The sequence below is a fragment of the Strix aluco genome, chromosome Z, assembly GCF_031877795.1.
Source record: "Strix aluco isolate bStrAlu1 chromosome Z, bStrAlu1.hap1, whole genome shotgun sequence".
NCBI classification, from domain to species: Eukaryota; Metazoa; Chordata; class Aves; order Strigiformes; family Strigidae; genus Strix; species Strix aluco.
The window spans coordinates 69,747,904-69,766,172 of record NC_133971.1 but is presented as its reverse complement, the minus strand read 5'-3'; the positions used below and the strand labels follow the sequence as shown (position 1 = coordinate 69,766,172).

The 18,269-nt window shown below is 39.5% G+C and overlaps 1 protein-coding gene across 10 annotated transcripts in view; it reads right to left on the bottom strand.

The window, feature by feature from the left end:
• Positions 1 to 18,269, bottom strand: part of CDC14B (cell division cycle 14B) — a 46,461-nt gene that overhangs the window by 22,217 nt on the left and 5,975 nt on the right. For all 10 annotated transcript variants that reach the window (XR_012621527.1, XR_012621528.1, XM_074811771.1 and 7 more), the window contains exons 2-5: positions 15,967 to 16,060; positions 14,966 to 15,041; positions 13,120 to 13,212; positions 2,798 to 2,874 (exon numbers count right to left, since the gene is read on the bottom strand). Coding sequence is in view for 8 of the 10 variants with exons in the window: in XM_074811771.1 (XP_074667872.1) it covers positions 2,798 to 2,874; positions 13,120 to 13,212; positions 14,966 to 15,041; positions 15,967 to 16,060 (340 nt within the window). In the remaining 2 variants the exon portion in view is untranslated. The remainder of the gene's footprint in view (positions 1 to 2,797; positions 2,875 to 13,119; positions 13,213 to 14,965; positions 15,042 to 15,966; positions 16,061 to 18,269) is intronic.

Sequence of the window (18,269 nt, the reverse complement as noted above, 5' to 3'; positions counted from 1 at the left end):
CCTGATCCTCATGGGGAACTTAACCACTCCGATATCTGTTGGAGAGACAACACAGCAGGACATAAGCAATCCAGGAGGTTCCTGCAATGAACTGGTGACAACTTCCTTCTCCAAGTGATACGGAAGCCAATAAGGTCAGTGCTCTGCTGGACCTCATACTCACCAACAAGGAGGTGCTCAATGGGGATGTGAAAGTCAAAGGCAGCCTCAGATACAGTGACTATGAGATGGTGGAGTTCAGAATCCTGAGGGCAGAGAGAAGGGTGAAAATCAAGCTGACAACCCTGGACTTCAGGAGAGCAGACTTTGGCCTCTTCAAAGATCTATTTGGAAGACTCTCATGGGATAAGGCCTTGGAGGGAAGAGGGGCCCAAGAAAGCTGGTTAATATTCAAGGATCACCCACTTCAAGCTCAAGAGCAGTTCATCCCAATGAATATGAAGCAGGCAAAAATGCCAGGAGGCCTGCGTGAATGAACAAAGAGCTCCTGGCTAAACTCAAACACAAAAAGGAAGCATACAGAGGGTGGAAGCAAGGATAGGTAACCTGTGAGGAATACAGAGATAGAGACATTGTCTGAGTATCCAGGGATGAGGGAAGGTTAGGAAAGTTCCAGGATTAGGAAAGTTAAAGCCCTAATGGAATTTAATCTGGCCAGGGATGTCAAAGAAAACATGAAGAGCTTCTATAAGTACACAGGCAACAGAAGGAAGACTAGGGAAGATGTGGATTGCTCAATGAGACAGGGGATCATGTTACACAGGACACGGAAAAGGCTGAGGCACTGAATGCCTTCTTTGCCTCAGTCTTTACTAGGAAGACCAGCCTTCAGGAATCCCAGGTCCCCAAAACCAGGGGGAAAGGCTGCAGTGAGGAAGATATACTCCTGGTGGAAAAGGACCAGGTCAGGGAATACTTCTGCAAACAGGACATATCTAGGTCCATGGGCCCTGATGGGGTGAACCCATGAACACTGAGGGAGCTGTCTGATGTCATTGCAATGACACTCTTAATAATCTCTGATCAATCATGGCAACTAGGAGGACTGCCTGAAGACTGGAGGAAAGTATCACGCTCAACTTCAAGAAGGGCAAGAAGGAATCCCCACAGAACTACGGGTCAGTCAGCATCATCTCAACCCCCAAAGAAGTGATAGAGCAGCTAATCTTGAAAACCATTTCCAGGCATATTAAGGTCAAGATAATCATAAGAAGTAGTCAGCATGGATGCACCAAGGAAAAGTCATGCTTGACCAATATGATAAACTTCTACAATGAAATGACTGGCCTGGTAGATGAGGGGAGAACAGTGGATGTTGTCTACCTGAACTTCAGTAAGGCCTTTGACATTGTCTCTGTAAGATCCTCATAGACAAGCTAGTGATGTGTGGGCTGGTTGAGCAGACAGGTGGATTGAAAACTGACTGAAAGGCTGGGTCCAAAGGGTGGTGGTCAGTGGCACAAAGTCTGGTTGGAGGCCAGGAACTAGCAGAGTACTCCAGGAGTCAATACTGTGTTTGATCCTGTTCAACTTCTTCATTAATGGGATGAAGGTGTAGAGAGCTCCCTCAGCAAGTTTGGTGATGACACAAAACTGGGAGAAACGGGTGATATGCCAAAGGGTCGTGCTGCCATCCAGAAGAACCTTGACAGGCTGGAGATATGGGCTGACAGAAGCCTCATGAAGTTCAACAAGGAGTAGTATAAAGTCCTGCACTTGCAGAGGAACAACCCCACGCACCAGTACAGGCCAGGGGCTGCCCAGCTGGAAAACAGCTTTGCAGAAAAGAACCTGGGGGTCGTGGTGAACACCAAGTTGAACATGAGTCAGCATTGTGCCCTGTGCCAAAGAAGGCTAATGGTAGGCTGGACGTATGAGAAAAATATTGCCAACAGGTCAAGGGTGGTGATCCTTCCCCTCTCCTCAGCACTAGTGAGGTCACACCTGCAGTACTGTGCCCAGTTCTGGGCTCCTCAGTGCAAGAGAGGTATGGACACACTGGAGAGAGTCCAGCAAAAAGCCACAAAAATGATTAAGGGACTGGAGCATCTCACATAGAAGGAAATGCTGAGGTAGCTGGAACTGTTCAGCCTGGAGAAGAGAAGGCTCAGGGGCGACCTTATCAATGTATATAAATACCTGAAGGGAAGGTGCAAAGAAGACAGGGCCAGGCTCTTTTCAGTGGTGCTCAGTGACAAGACCAGAGACAATGGGCATAAACTGAAACATAGGACGTTCCCTCTGAACATCAGGAAACATTTTTTTCACTCTGAATGTGACTGAGTGTTGTGGTTTAAACCCATCTGGCAGTGAAACACCACGCAGCCACTTGCTCACCCTCCCCCACCCCCAGGGAATGGGGGAAAGAGTTGAAGGGGTAAGGGTAAGGAGACTCGTAGGTTAAGATAAAAACAATTTAATAATTGAAATAAAATTAAAATAATAATGATAATAATAATAGTAATAACAGAAAATACAAATGAGTAATGCACAATGTGATTGCTCACCACCCGCTAACCAATGCCCAGCCTGTTCCCAGCTAGTGATCCCAGAGAAGAGAGAATCCTGAAACCACCATCCTGGAAGCCAGAGCGAGCTTCCCAGTCAACACTTATCTATATACTCAGCATAGGCTGCTAACACCCCTGTTCAGCAGTCTACACTTAAAAGCTCAGGCAGTGAATGTGTAACGTGTTAAAACTTCAGAAAAAAACCCAACCCTGAATTAGTACTGATAAATGCTACATTCTTCTTCAAAATATCAAGGTACAGAAAGTTCTAACAATTTGTTATTTACCTGAAAGGAAGATACGAAATGCTTCCAGCCAATATAAGCCTGTACACATCTTCTGGAGATTCTCCCAGGTATATTATCTATTTTTGTGGAAAAAGACAGAAAAGAAAATAAAAATATGATTTTAAGATTTATATTAATACGTTCAAGTCACTTGTTTACTACAGAAGGCGTAATTAATTATTACAGAGCTCAAAAGTGCTGGGAAACAGTGGCATCAAGAACAGTGGTATGCAAGTGTGCAACAATAAAACTAAAATAAACAATATAAAATACTAGTCAGCCAAGAGAAATATATATTTTTAAACAAAATTTATAAATTTGTGCAGTTGTTCAACTATAGGCTATAGTGAAAAAGCTTCTGTCTGTCTGGATCCTTCCATGTTTCTACTGCAACGCTGCTGGACCAGTTTATAGATTTTTTCTTTTTAATTAAGCTTTTCAGATGTAATCCAAAACACAAAACCCCATAGAGATATCAGCAAAGCTATGAATCATCTGGTCTACAAAACAGTGTGTACACTCATCAGACAGGATTAAAACAGTATTCTTTGATTTTCCTATAGCAGTACATCTGCATTATTCCAAATCCTGTACTTCCTCCTTTCCACTGGTGAGGCAGTATCCAGTAACTAAATCCAGATGCCATAAAGGGAAAAAAAAAAGAAAGAAAACTGTAGCTTCAGAAGCAAAATCCTAAGAACAGAATGAAGTAATATACTTGAAGCACTATGTATCAAACTTTCTACTGTCAAAAACACTCACAGAAGAATTCACAAAGGACCAACTCATAACAAATATCCATATGGTCTTCCATCACGACATGCCTGATCTCTCCTGGATAGTCTCTAACACTAAGGTCTCCTTAAAAAATACTGTAAAATTCCACTTTTATGCAAATAATTTCTTCCAATACCAAACACCATCCCTAGCATGGCCAAGAGATAACAACTGTTAATAACAAGCTGTCATTAACAGGTCAATATTCAATAATTTCAAGTTAATACTTCTTTAAAACTGCATTAACTAAGCTTTAAAACACTACAGAAAGTTTTTTTTTCATTAATGTTCTGTAAAATTATTTACATAACATATATTAATAACCTCACACACACATTCTTGTGAGGTGAGAATGGGAGATGAAACAGATGCTGTTAAAGAACACCCAACAAAACAGTTTGAAACATATCCTAAACAGACAGCTAAAACATACATAGCAACAGGTGATCCCTTTCATTTTTCCTCTGATTCGATTACTGTGTGAACTATTTTCTGAACATTCTTCCTGTACAATTAGCAAAACCAAAGAAAAAACTTACTTAAGTAGTTTAGTTGAGTAAGAAAACTGCATGTTTTGTGTGTGTGTGCTTTTGCTGGGGAGAGATAAGTGACTTTTGCATTTATATTTGAAGCATACAATAGGAATAGAAGAGACATAAAAAGCCCCCAAAATATTGTTGAATAGCTGCTCCTCAGATGCCAGAGTTCACTTTCTATTCTGCTGATATATTCATTGCCTGAATTGGATAAAAGGTTATGTTCCAAGAAATTTCAAGTTGTGTGCTTTGACACAGTCACACTTTGTGTCGTGTAGCACAGTGAACACATATTGCTAGCAACCATAAAAATCTAGCACTCACTGCTTGTTATCAGAAAAAGAGCCCTGCTCCAGAGAAACTTACAAACCAGAGACATGAAATGGCATTAGCAAAGAGAAGGTAATTAAACAGCAGAGACAGAGTTTGTTGCCAGAAATGAGTCACCCGGAAAAAACTTGGGATTCAGTACTATAAGCCTGGGTAATACACAGAGAGTATTACTTGTACAACAGGCAAATAGAAATGCAGCTAATACTTGCTAATACTGTAAAGTGCATGTAGCTCAGAAAGGCCAAGGATTTCTCCCGTATCTCGGCTGAGCTTTTACCTGCTTCTTAAGGAAAACAAGTTTTAATGCAGAAGCATTTGTTTGCAAATATAAGAGCTGCAAGAGGCAAGTTTTTTTGCATAACATTAACTGTTGTATTAAAATAAGTCTAAATGTTACAGTATACTGAAACATATTAGTTCTTAAGCACAGATCCAACTTCTGAAATTACATTACCAGTGAAGTTGACAGAAACACCATTTTAACACACATGCACGTGTGTGTATAGACTTTCCTTAACATAGTTATATGAACACTTGCTACATACAAGGACAATTTAAAAAGCCAACCTGATTTTGACACAAAAATCCAATGTCTGCCATCGTTTAGTACGTACAAAATGCACACTGCAAGAAGATAGTATTTTTCAATGTGGACAAGCTACTAAGAAAAAATACACAGTACTTCCTGTACAACTGAAGCAATATATACAGTATATTCAATGAAGAAAGGAAGCTCTTCGAGTTGGATTTCTCAGAATTTTCTGAAAGAGAGATCCTGCTACACTTCAGCTGTGACACTACCACACACACAAGATACGACATATGAACAGTTGCAGAGGCAGCAAGTTGATGAAATAGTCAAATGGTGTTCTCAGTGAGAAGTGGCTTACAAAAAAAATTAGGTTAGTCTGAGGATATCTGGACAGGTGCAATGGTGTGGACTGCTTCAAAATAGAAGAATGGCATTCAGTCTCTACACAGAATGGGAAAGACCATAAACAGATACTTACTTCACAAGGAAAGTATTCTGGCAGTAACACAAAACAAGAAGTTGTGACTTGTGTGTGCACACAAGATCAGTTTCTGTCACAGCTTAACACCACAGGAGAGCACCCAGATGGAAACGTTGGATGCAAGCAAGGCGGGGTGGAGGTTGAACATGAATGAGCCTGGATTCAGGTTGTGGATGAACTGAATTTCAGATATGGAAACAGGTAAGACTGAAGGATTGAGGGAAGGAGCAGCAAAGCCTGAGGAAGCAACAGACGTAAAGGCAGTAGAGGCCACATCTGCATCAGGAAGCAGTGTGCACGAAATGCATATGTAGACTGAGAACCAGCACTGGAGATCTGACATCTGCACTACGCACTTCCAACAGCTTTCAACCTTAACAGCTAGTCCTAGTCTGGACCTGTGGTCTGAACACCCATTACCTGTTGGGATTGATCCTAGACTGCTCCATGAAGTGAACCAAAATGCAGTGAGCAGGGTTTAAGGAAAGATTAACTTCAAGAATATACTCCTGACACAAACTGGAACTGTAACATAGTTTTTAATATATATATTCATATATAAGTAAATTATATGTAACTGTATATAATACAGTTTCTGACCAGGAGGAGGCTACTAAAGCCTTAAAGATGAACAATTTCACTGGAACGATGTGGGTGAACAAAGGACTGAAGAAAGGCAGTAAACAAGAGAGAGAAAGTAAAAGTGATCAGAGAGACCTGTAGTAGACAGAAGTGTTGAAAGACAGAAGGACTTTCTAAGGCAGTAAGCAGAACTGAAGTTTCAAAAGAGAATGGAAATGTTGATTGCATGAATAGCAAATCAAAGTTATATTTGTAAATTCATAAGGTGTGTACTGGGAGGAGGAGGGGAACTGGGAAGATATAACCTCCAGAAATCAAAATATACAACAGCTGAATCCCATTTGTCCAGATGCCAGTTATACATTCTGTTTCTGCGTGCTTTCTAAGATGACAGAAACTTTCACAAATAAAGTTGTTTTCTTGTTAATGCCAATAAAGCAGTGACCAAGAAGTACTATAGAAGTACTATTAAACAACAGATGAAAAATATTAAAATAAATTTCAAGCAATGATATTAACTGTTACTTAGCAGAAGCAGGCATTTTCTGGGATAGTTTTTGTCCATTCTTATATATACAAATGGAGAAAAGTCTACTGGAATTTTACATTGATTTCCCAAGGGGCTCCCTTCCTGCAGGTCAGGCAATATTAAAAAAGAAAGAAAGCAGCTTTTTAAAAAACACTTAGAAAATTTAGCAGACCTGAAATAAATCATCCACAAGTACAGTTGTATTGGTTTTAGAATCTTCCTACAATCATACGCAAGTGTAGATGGGTGTACACACACTTCTACATACACACACACACACACACAAATACACATGGAGAAACTCTTAAAATCCTTTACAAATCTTTTACTTAAGTACCTTCCAGAAAAATTGTTACTATAAGGAACCAACATCTTTCAATCCAAAATAACATTTTACCACACTGTGTAATTACTTGTGTACCAACAATTTAGAAATTTGCTTTCTGTATGCATACAAAAAACCATTCTATTGAACTTTAAAATACAGACAGAAATTTGCGATTACCAGTTGAACCGTTAACATTGCTCTAATCATCCTTTTCATTTAGGACATCTGTTTCTAATTAAGGGACTGCAGGCAGCTCTGTGAATGGTCAAGAACCATCCAAGCGTTGAGTACTGGGAAAGGTGCACTCAAGCACTGCTCCTGCCAACATTGCTGTGTAGTCAAACAGCTGCTGTAATGTTCACTGAAATAGAAGGGCTTGCAGGACTAGGTGACTCAGTCTTTATTTATGAGCATTTAAAATCAACCATAGAATGACAGTTCTTTTAGCAAGCCATGTTACTGTCCGATTCATATAAATGTTTTCAAACTAGACCTATTTTTTAAACAAAGGTTTCCTAGACTAGCGTTACAATCATGAAAACAGTATTCACAATAGGATGAAAAGTATTCCTGGTAGAAAACGAAAGGAGGCTCTGGTTGAAAAAAGGCATCTTAATCTTCAGTACAAGGGATTGCCAAGTGAAATAGTAATGTTGCATGCAAGATAAAACATGTTTGATAATAACCATCTATGACATAACTTGTTGCTTTTTCAGGCAAGTTAAATAGGACATTTAAATAAGCTGTACTGTTAGAAACTGTATCAGCTCAAGTCTGTAAATAGCACTTTAAATTCATGTCTATGATGTACTTAGTGTAATCATGTTTATCCACCTGTTCACCCTTAATTGCAAAATCTACTCAAGGTCGCTACCTAAATCACACATTTTACCAACCATACTGACTTAAAAGCAAGAAAATAATTAAATGATTCATTTTAAACTGCTTACAAGCAAATTTCATGTGATACAGTTCCAAAAATGTCACTCACCCAAAATAGCCTGAACTGCTGCAAACTGCAAATAATCACAACCCACCCATTCTGAACAAATACAAATACCTACTGTGTGTGACCAGACTCAAACACAAGCTCATATGCATGCGTAATTTTACTATAACTTAAAAGTATTAAATATTTTTGATTAAAACCTCCACTGGATAGACTAGTCAGTTAATACATTAATTTTTCTAGCAATATCCCTTAGAAAAAAACATTAAATACAGCAAAATTAAAATATAAATATATTAGAATAAAAAGCTTCCTGTATGGATTTGTGGTGTACTGAAGAAATGCACATGGCCAACAGTCCCTTCATTAGCAGAAACAGTCATTAAGTGGATAAAAGTGGCAGAGAGGGAATAACTGATGAACTCTTTGTTCACCATGAACAAAAGCAAGAAACCTCCAATTACCTTTTCAACAGGGGAAGGGAGGTCTAGAAAACCCTATTAGCTGGGAAGTGACGGGGCTGGGCACATCAGTACTTCAGGACAGCTGGGAAAGCAAGCTAATACTATAGTGAGGGACCCACAAAGAGCAACGCTTCCTCTGCTATGGAGACAAGTGGTCTGGTAAGAACATCATGAGGAAGAACCTAGTACAAACCTCAGGGAAAAGCTGCCATCATGAAGACTAATCATGATTTTCCAAACACAACTCAGGGAAGGTAGTTTTTTAGAGGACACGAGGACAAAGCAAGCCTTTTGTCCAGCTCATCTCTGCCACTCGCTTGTCAAGCACAAGCACCTCTCACCAAAACGTAGCTGAAGGTAAACACGGTTTACCCACCTGTAATTTGAGCACTGTTGCAGTTACCCATTTACTGCCCCTCTGCCTGGACCACTAAACAAACAGGTTTGCCTGCTTTCCCAGGGCTTGGCCAGAGATAGTTTGCAAATGACACGTTAAGAACAAAGCAGTTCAACATCACACAGACAGGTGCTGATTGCTAGTGCAATCTTCAGCTTCTACCAGCATTAGGTCCACAGCTAGAAAGGACACTAACAAATTGAAAAGGCAAAAAAAACCAGTACTGCAGATCAGAATGGATGAAGGAAACGCTGCTTACCCTGAAGAAAGAAGATGAGAAAATAGACAAAGTACAGAGATGAGTCCTGGAGAAGGTGACCTGAATTACAGCAGCTCATGGGGCGGTACCCTCGGAGGGTCACCCTCCAAGTACATAATTAATGCCAGGCCTGAGAAAAAAAATACTGTTACTAAGTTAATGCACCCAAGGGGAGAGGGGGAGCTTGGGAATTGGGTGGACAGGGCACAGAGGGTACATATTCTTTCTTAGTATAGAAGGAGCAATGATGGAAGAAGCAGACTTTCCTCACCCACAGTCAAGATCCTGGCGAAAATCAAGAGAAGCCACTGTAGAGATCAACTCAGAGGATCACTGCTGCTTTGGTAGAGTGGTAAGGCCTGAACAGTGCAGATAGCTTCCAAGGAAAAGCAATTTTTCTTTAAAAGGTGAAGAACAAAGGTGGATTTTTTCCCCCCTCCCTTCTTTCCCCTCACCCCCTCTGCCCAAATAAAGTGTAAACATTCAACCCCAACACACCGAATTCTGGCTACCCTTTGTGTGGCAGAATGTGCCAAACTTATGCTAATCTACACAGAAAAATATTATTCCCATTACGCAGTATAACATCAGTAAAAATGAAACAAAATACAGAATAGATGGAAGATGAACAATAAAGGGGTTAAGATCTAAATTGTTAAGATTTACTCTAAAAAAATCATATTTTATTCTAAAACTACACACATAACAATCTATTTGAAAACTTTGTTCTTCTCTTTTAAGGCCATGTTATACTGAAGAGGTCTGTAGCTTGAGTTAGGCTGTGATGTCACATGAAAGTACACCTGGAAGGAAGCAGCAGATGCGGGAGGGGGGAGAAAGAAGTGTGTAGCCTGGAGAGTTCAGAAACTATCTCCACTGAAGAGGAGGGAAAGACAAGTTAGATGAAGGGGAGGTGGAGAAACATTAAAACAGACCAACTGTGAGGAAAAGACTGGGAACAGACTTTGCTTGTAACCAGAACACAAACAGCTGCCCTTACACTTCACCACAGTTAATAAAGACTTTCATAATTGTCTTAGTAGTCAAAATTAGCATATCCCCACATGATATAGATACACACATATATATATTTAAACAAAAGATGTTGAACAATAAACCATGCTAATATATTCCTTTAAGCAGAAGTTAAATAATATTCTGTTTAAGAATATAAATTTAAGGTCAACAAGTCCTTAAAATGATAGATGTGGAAGTTGCTAGCATAAAATATTGAATGTTTATGAGGACATGCAAGTTCCAGAGAACTAATGATATACAGTTCACCACAGCTTTACAGTTAAAATGTGACTGTGTTAAAAAAAGAGAACAAAATCAGAAAGCACATACACTCACTGTGTCTGTGCTATTCCTGAAAAGCTGGCAGCCTGTTATTCCTAACAAGTAACTTAAAGCACCCGTATCTACAGAGCACCTTGCACCCAAATCTACGCTTAAGTTATCAAAGGCCTTACAACACGCACAGACAAGCATTATTTTCATGACTAACTCTGCAAAGGCTACTTTCCTTTTCTACTTCCTCGGTCTTCCCATCTGAACTCCTCCAACCTGATGCACTGCCATGCAGTTCCGCAATCTAAGGTAAACTATTGAAATGGGAACACACCATGAAGCTAAAAAACCAAAATCAAATGAGAAAACACGTTCAACCCACAGAAAACAAAACACTGTGGCAACCTACCACTTACACTGTAAGGGATCAGAAATTAAATGACGATACTCAGTTCAAGCAGCAAAGAGCAATACCAACAGGACATGGTCTGATTACCTAAAATTACAGAAAAGCTTCTTAGTTTTGACCAATAGCTGGATGGATCCTTCTTCATCAAAAACCAAAGCACTCTGAACTGAAGGAGCAGGTGGATGCTTAAGCCTGCGTATGTTTTAAATAAAGAAGGCCTCAATATTATTTCAATCAGGAAATATGCTTATAAACATATATTTATCGTGCATTCTGAACAGATCCTATACTATTGTTCGCTCCATAGAGAACAATCCAATTCTCCCTGTAGAAAGCAGAAACGTGGGACTGGTATGTTTGAACACTTCAGCAGTGAGTGCTGTAATTAAGCCTGCCTCTTCATGAAAGATCATCAAAGGGTGCCAGAGGGGGCACAGTCTTTCTTCTGTGATCTTCCTCCACTGGAATGCCTCACACATCAATCTGGGAAGAAACTGTACCCTACTTTATAGAAAAAGCAGTACCAAAGCGTGTTGCACTGGAAAGAAAATCAGCATCTAGCTAGAGCTACCTCGCCATCTAGAATTTGCGATTATGCAAGACAGATATGCCCTCATTCAAGGAGGGGACTAACACTCACCTAGTGCTTCAGTTTGCGATTGGTCTTTAAGGGAAACCACTGAAATATTCAACCTGTACCTAATAACGTAAGCATGAGTCTCTGAACTCTGAAAATTACCAGTGGTTTTGAGTAGTCTCTTTCTGCCATATGTCAGCTATCTGCAACTAACCCTCCCTCATGCATTGGCTAGTCAGTCATGATCTCATGCCATACTTCAGCTGGATCTGTGTTAACATCCTTTCCATACTCTGCAACTCCCACCTCCTTCACTGCGGTTCTCTGAAGCAAAAACTGCCTACTCCTGTGTCCAACGGCCTCCATTTTTAATTATCGTGCTTTGGACTGTCATAATCCATACAAATTAATCTTAGAGCTTTACTCAAGCCTGTCCAAGCATTCCCCTTCAACTGCATATTGTTATTGCAACATGGCAGGCCTACTAGAGGATCAGAAGTAAAGTTTGTGTCAGGTTTTTTGTATACTTTACATAGTAAACCACAGTATTTTTGTATTAGATTGTTTTGCTATTAATTTTCTGTACCGTGGATCCTGCTCAAAATGTCAGCTGCTGTGCTGCACAGTACTACTACACATATTCAGAACAAAAGTTTAGGGAAAAACAAAACTCACTTCCCTCCAAATAATGGCTGATAACTGAAGCCAGTCCCCTCTCGCTTTCTGGGCCTCCATCATGGTTAAGTCACTAGGAAGCAGTTTTCCTAAAAGCTGCAGCTGTTTTGCCAACATAATGCCTTAACTGCAAACAAGTTTGGTAAGTCACACTGCCAGTTTCCATGTGGTTTAAGAATGCAAAAGTCTACAGTAAAATTCCTAAATGACTGTGTTTCAAATACCAAGGGTGACACGTTTTGAAATCTAGTGCTTAATTTGTATTAAGTACTGTAGAAAATAGGCAAAAGAGAAAACCTAGGGAGCCAGAAATGCACCTCATGCATGATGTAGAGAGGCAGCAAGGAGACTGCTAGCATCACAGCAAGTACTGTATAGTAGTGCAGCTAATAAATGGAATGACCTAAGGCTACATGAACTTTGACTCCTCATATCTCCCACATCAAAAAACACATAGGTTCTCACTTCATTTTATTACTCAGTAAACAAGAGAGATGGTTACGATGAAGCTGTGTTACAAGTCAAAGTAGAACATGAATATGGCACATTACATCTTCATTCTGAAGCATTCAGCATTTTATTACTTGACTACACTTTTGTGTACCAAACACATTGCAGTTGTGGAGTAAAGCCAGTCATTTTCCCTTCTGCAGTCAGGGACCTGGCTAAGTACATTTCCAGCCACTTTGTATATTCCCAGGCTTTATACTGGCTCTAAGCCTACCACATGATCTCACTCCTTCTCCTAGGCTAACTGAAGAGATCACCTTACATTAGAAAAGCAGCAGCTGGGAAAGAACAAGTATATTTAAACGTGTATGAAATGGGAAATGATATACTGTACTTTGTGGAAGATACTATTTCTCTATTTAGAAAAGAAAAAAGAGAGTATATGTGGATAGGGGAAAGGAAAAACATCAAGATATTTCTAAATTAAAATATAAAGATTTTTTTATTTCAGTGGTGCTCTTATTTCTTAGGAGCACAGATTGCAGTAGAGAGGAAAAAAAACCAAACCACACAACTTTATTCACCTGCGAGACTTTAAAAACTGTCTTAGTATGTGGTACCTTACTATAAAATACATTAGTAGGAAGATTATTCAAGAGAAAATAATTGGTTTTATCTTGCTGTTTTAAAAATTGAATATGAAGAAGTGAACACATTTAGCAAGCTGATGTAATGCAAAAATTTAAATACTTACTGCGTAGGAGCCTATGAGGAATGCAGCATTTGCTTGTTTTTTCTGATCAAAGCCAGTATAATGAATTATTTTCTTCCTTATCAATGAAAATGACTGTAATGAGAAATTAACAAGATTATGATTTTGTATTTTAGAGTTTTCATGTCTTCTTTTATAAAATTAGAGGAATGCTGGGGTCTGTTCACCTACTTTCAGTCACCTGTATTCAGAGGACTACGTACACTGTAGACTAGTCCCTCAAAAGCTTTGGAAGACTCTGTTGCATCCCTACCTAGATTGTTCCACTATTTTTCCCAGTATTCAGCTGAAAATAACTTTTGATACAAATTACAGTAATCTTTCTTTTACTCCTTAAATGCATTTAGTGTTTCTGACTTCAAGCCCTATGTAGCAGACAGGCGTTTATGGCTAAGTAAATACAAAGTGGCATTCTCAAAAACATCATGGGCATATTAAAGTTGCAATAGTTTTGAAAACAGAATTTAGACTTCTTTTATTCTTATAGAAAACCTGACTAGATAAATCAACTAGTAGTTGTTTCTAAGGATCAGAACTACTGGAAAAATATATGTTAGATTAAAATATTTTGAAAGTATTTCTAAACTTTATCATAAACATCTTAAAATTTCATCTCAGCTTGGCATATAAAATTTCATCTCTACTTGGCATTGCCAGTAGAAAGGACACATATCTGTAGTGGCAGCAAAAAATATCCTCTAACTGGCCCTCAAAACAAATTTTTATGTGCATGAAACTGTATACTTTGATCAACTGCTAAACCATCATAAAATGTCACTATTTAAATAGCAATGTTACTCAAATACTATTCAATGCACTCAAGACAAATAAACCCCAGATCACTAGCAGCACTGTGTTCTCATCAATCCTAACACAACTCTCCAGTATCAAACTCAAGATACTCAAAGGGATTATAATATAGACTTGTGTTGCTTCAGAGCATCCTGCAAACAAAAATCAGAGAATCTGATCTCCAGCAAACCTGTTCATAGTGCCACAGGGACAAAGCAAGCCTGAATTATGCAAACTAATACCAGTGACAGACATCAAGCCACGAAAAAAAAAAGTATCTGTTAAACTATCATGTTTTGCATACTTTCCAGTTTTCACAGCTCAGTGGCAGTTTCAAGATCTAAGCAGTTTTGAAGAGGCAAACTGTGATTCACATTAATGCTAATAAGCTTTTTTTATCTTCCTAGTATGTTTTATACTCCAACATCTGTTAGAGGTCAACTAACTTGAAGTCATTCATGTTAATTAATAGAGGAAATATCTGTTTTAAAGACACTGCTCTATCAAGATCCTAATCCTGAAAACTGCTGAGCACCCCTCAGAGAAGAAAATCTGCAGTAGGAGCACAGCAGTCTCTTTCAGGACAATGCCATAAACACTATCAAAGATCAAATGTTTCTTCTTACCAAAGAGATGTCAGGACCAGATGAGAAGCCTAAGTCAAACAAAAACTATCTCAAATAAAAATGTGTTGCATTGCACCCTCAAGCACACTCCATGCTGGCAGATTGCCAAGACTGAACTCCAGGGGGGGGAGATTTTCATTTAAAGAAGTCTGTACCCATTTAGCCACTGATCTTTTAGGAGTTTAACATCAGTTACTGCCACAGTGGTGCATCTTCCGGATCTTAAAACTGAGTTCTCCCTCCTGATCCTTCTTCTCCCTAAATTCACCTCGACAAAATTCAGCATTTATATTCAAAACTTAGCTGGATTAGGAACCCAGGAAAGCACCTGAGCAAAAAAACCACTTTTGGCCCATTTGGTTTTGTTCTTTAAAAAGTCAAGAATATTTAATAAAAAAAACAGGTGTTACCTTTAATTTCTTATTTAGCTTGCAGCAGTATCTGTAGACCATTGCCAGATTGAGTGGTCCAAAGTCTGCATAGAAGCTGGTGGGAGAAAGGGAAAAAATTGTACATAACCTCTGTAAAAGCCTTTTTTTGTTAATCAGATGCACAAAGCAAGGAGTAATAATACATGTGATATATGTGCATCATTCTAAAAAGAATACCTTCTTACATACATATTATTTTGTTGGAGGAAAGTTTTGTCATCTTTAAACAGGGAGTAAAACTTTTTTCTTTGTTTTCCACACACCACCACTCAAAAGCAAACTGGAATACTCAAGGTCTGAAAAATTCTCACTGTATCACTCCGTGACACCAGTTTAGAAACTCTATTTTAAGAACAACCCAAAAGCTTTACTTTAAAAGAAGGGAATTAATATTGCTAGACAAAAGTGAACACAGAGAATAAAGATTGATTAGTACTTTCAAAACCATTAAGCACACTCTTGGTCAGAAATATTTAAAGAATTAGCAGCATTGCAGATCACATACAAAGGCATACATTGTTCAGTACTGGGGAAATAATATACCCATTGTCAACTCATAAAGGCTTGAATTGATTTTGTCAGTTTTTTCTCTTATTCTATGAAGTTTAGACATTCCACTTAATACTCAAGTAACCACAGACATCCCCTTCAGCTCAGCAGTCCAGTGTGCCCTTCTGAATATATATTGTTGCATCATGTTCCTGTGTCTTCTAACAAGAATGGATACAGTGAAAACTTCTGCTTTGAAAAGATTTTTAAGAAACCCTGATGGGAAGCCAAAAAACCTTTATAAGACATATAAATCATCATGGCAGAGAAGCCTGAGAGGACCAAACTCGTGTAATTAGTTCTATAATGGGAATGGTATGTTTCCCTCAGCTACATTTAAAAACAGAATGTCAGTTAGACTGGTTTGTCATTGCTGTTGTTCTGACTAATTTATTTCTGAAAAAAACTGGAAAAAATAAGTCTGTACTTACTTCTCATATACAAGTTCATCATCTGTGCAGAAATAATGGGTATTTGCAGCTCCACTCTTTGGTTTTTGGCAGAGAATTGCAAAATAAAGGCGATCTGAAATGCAACAAAATGTAAAGCTTTTACAAACATCACACTTTTCTGCTAAAAATTTGAAGTATTACCTGTCAACAGAACAACTTTAAATGGTTTAAAATGAACCAAATCTTCTTTTAAATATTACTGAACAAGATATTATTATTCTCTGGTGTTAAGCAACAAGGCACACAAAGATTAGGCTTTTTGCTCAGCAGTGTTTCTGTAATCCAGAGCTCTTTGGTGTTCTTTCCCAAACAAAGTGTTCCCAGGAAAACTACCTGTTTGACGACTTTGCGGTATAGCAGGAGCCCGACTTGCACCCACAAACACAGCAGAGACCTACCTCCTTTTGCCAACAGACCCCACCTGTTGCACTCCAAATACCAACACCCCCCCGCCTCCCCACCCCCAACTAAGCCACAAATCCCTCAGCACCTCATAACACCTATGTTAAACTAAGCGGCAAAGCACACTCGTGCCGAAACACGGGCACTTCCCATCTTTCCCTAAAACGATGATCTCAACAGTAGTGGTGTGCAATTAAAGCCTGCAGGCGACAGATGCCGGAGGGATGCGAGGGGCGATGCGGGAGCCCACTGCCGCCCGCGGGAGCACCAGCGGAGGAGCCACCACCTGGATATCCATCCCCATCCACATCCCCATCCCCACCCCAGCTGCCCCTTCAAAGCCTGCGTGCACGCAGGCAGGAGGCATCTTGTGCTTGCCCTGGCTTCCTTTCTCAAGCCGAGGGGAAAAAAAAAACCCACCAGTGGTATTCACATAGATATAAATTATTTTTATGGCTGGGGGAGCTGTTGCCCCTGTGAACTTTAAGCACCAACTGTGCTGCTGATGTAAACTGCTGTGCTTGCGGTAATTGGTCAATAAAAATTGAGGCCTTGCAGCACCACAGCAATACTTTTCTTCCTTCTGCTGAAAAAATATCATTATAAAATACATGGATTAAAATTCAAACCTAAAAAATTTTATTTTTTGCAAACTAGTTGCCTGGAACGGATATATGATTTAAATATAAAAACAGATCACCTACATATAAGAATAAAATTTCAAAGCATAATTTCTGATAAAGAAAAACTGTATCTCCTTTTCCAGAGAGCAGGAAAAAAAAATCACTTTATGTTTCAAAACAGAATCCTCCATGACTAGCACTTAGAAAACATTACTTGTGTCTTGAAAATACACAGTAAAGTATGCCATGAAAGGAGTCCCCACATCTGTCTTTCAACACTTACATGCTCAGTGCTCACCTGTGTACAGTGATATCTCAGGGGGTGGAGGCAGACAACACCACCAAAAAGTATACGTTTGCTAAATGCACATTTCAGTAGAACAGCAGCCTGATGTGAATGGTTTGGCTTAAACATTTACAGGTCGGGGCACTCAGTGGGGTAACTCCTGAGCAAGTCAGGCACCTACTTCCTGACTCTCTCAGCAGAAGCAAGGCACCAAACTTGCTTGTTTAATTTCTGATAGACACATCTTGTAGGCACAGCAGCTGCAGTACTACCTGGGAGGTGCATTACCTACTTAGGAACTTCTGTACCTCCCAGCATTTACCAAAGCATCTCCTGAAAACAAGCCAAAGGATAAAATTTAGAGTAATACTGTGCATTTTTAAGAAGTGACTAAACTGGCCCACAAAAAGAAATACATATGGAGAAGCAAGTGCACTGATACTCCAACTGGCACAAAGTACACTATGGGGAAAACTGCTTTACAGAAAAGACAGTCCTGGGATGTTTGGGATGTGGGGTGGAGGGAGCCCCAGCCACTGACAACTCTCCAGCTACTGTCCCCACCACTGTGTTACTCCCCTGTGCTGTGTCAAGGTGGGTCTGTGTAAATCAGAAATGGTAACAGGTATCCTAGCACAGTATTTAAAAAAAAACCCCAACAAACCTGCTTTGCTGGATTTACTTCCCTCTGCCCTAAGAATGACAGCTAACCTGTGTGTGTGGGAGGACTGAGGGCAAAGGAGGAAGCAGAAAGGAGAACTGAGAGGATATGGTATCTAGGGATTGTGTTTAAACTGGCATCGCTAGATCAAACACATGTCACACTACTACCCCAAGCTATAATTTCACACCACTTTTAAACTGATTTAATGGCTAGCTGCCACCAGGTTCCTTACAAGAAAAAGTTTTCTTCTGAGTTAGCTCACTGAACCAGCCCACTGGGGGTTAACAGTGGGGATACACAGCCAGAA